This window comes from Laccaria bicolor, genomic scaffold (assembly GCF_000143565.1).
Source record: "Laccaria bicolor S238N-H82 LACBIscaffold_6 genomic scaffold, whole genome shotgun sequence".
In the NCBI taxonomy this organism is placed as follows: Eukaryota; Fungi; Basidiomycota; class Agaricomycetes; order Agaricales; family Hydnangiaceae; genus Laccaria; species Laccaria bicolor.
Window position 1 is genome coordinate 634,949 of NW_001889877.1, and position 1,357 is coordinate 636,305.

The 1,357-nt window shown below is 45.2% G+C and overlaps 1 protein-coding gene across 1 annotated transcript in view; it reads right to left on the reverse strand.

Moving 5' to 3' along the window:
* Positions 1-774: 774 nt before the first annotated feature.
* The window catches only part of LACBIDRAFT_293281 (uncharacterized protein), a gene marked incomplete at its 3' end in the record, with an annotated part of 1,992 nt that continues 1,409 nt past the window's right edge, over positions 775-1,357 (reverse strand). The window contains exons 3-5 of the mRNA XM_001878389.1: positions 1,243-1,355; positions 986-1,180; positions 775-928 (exon numbers count right to left, since the gene is read on the reverse strand). Of these exons, the coding sequence (XP_001878424.1) occupies positions 777-928; positions 986-1,180; positions 1,243-1,306 (411 nt within the window). The remainder of the gene's footprint in view (positions 929-985; positions 1,181-1,242; positions 1,356-1,357) is intronic.

Genomic DNA, 1,357 nt, shown 5'->3' on the forward strand with positions numbered 1-1,357 from the left:
ACCTAGCTTAGTCAGCTCTACCTCATCCCCCCCTACTCTCCTGCAGCTGAGGGCAGTCTGCTCTCTCGTTATAATTTGAAGCAATTATGGAGTTAATTAGCAGTGCCAACATCCTATGGCTCCAAAATTTCCTCTCCGAAGCTGTTTTTCTTCCACAAACAATCCTCTCAGCACATAACACACAGAACCATAGCATTATTCAGCTCAACTTGACTTTTTCTCGGCTTCATTCATTGTGTGTCCTACTTTCTGGCTGATATGATTGAGGATCAACTATAATACACCCATCCATGGACCTGTGTGCCCTCAAAATAACTCAGATGAGAGGGAAGTAAGTTTATTCAAGTCAAGTGAATAAATCTAATCAGTTGGCGTTACAGTTTATTTGCTTGATTAAATCGCAAGCCAGGGTTCCCATTTCAAACTCCGATAAGGGTCAGATTTATTCATTTATATAAATTTATGTTACGGGAAGTCACCCAGTTACAAGATGAAGACCTTGTGCATTTGCGAGGGTCCCTATCTACCCGAGTGAACGAGACGACACGTTCATTTCAACAAGTATTTGAAGGGATGTACATGGAGGTATACCAGGAATTAGTGATCAAGGCATACCTTCATCAATAAATCTTATTTGGATGATATAAAGAAATAGTTGAATGACCTATAGTCTCCTTAAAATAACTTAGACAGGGCAGATGACCCATAGAGAGGGTGGTGAGATGTTATGGGGTAGGAGGCAGGTTGGTTTAAAAAGTGCAAAATCAACCTCCTGTGAGAACAAATTTCCAGTTAGATTTACTCTGAAGACATAGATAGGAAGCTAGTTGTAGGCTTCTTTTGAGCCTCAGCAGCCTTCTTCTTCTTCTCTGCCTCCTCTTTCTTCTTCTTATCGTCCTTGCGTTTCTTGCCACCGGGGAAGATGTTACTGCACATTTCATCAGAACATTGTTGATGGATTGATTGAGGGGAAGGGAGGACTTACCGGATCTTCTCCCACAGACTCTCACGAGCTTCGAGCTCTTCAAAGTCGCGCTCAAGAGGGTCCGAGTCATCAAAGTCGCGCTCAAGAAGGTCCGAGTCGTCAAAGTCGCGCTCGAGGAGGTCAGAGTCGTCGGCAAGGTCCCGCTCTGAGAGGTCAGCGTCATCGGCTTTGGGGTGTTCCTTGCGGAAGAAGCGGCTGTTTTTTTAAGGGTGTACCATCAGCATGAGGTCAAGCAAGGAGAGAGGAAGGAGACTTACGAGATGCGTTTCTGCAAATCACGCTCCATGAGCTCATCCAAGTCCCTCTCGAACAGTTCTGCATCAATGTCGAGCTCTCTTGTCGTCAGCTCGGAGGAAGAAGGCGAAGCGGGGT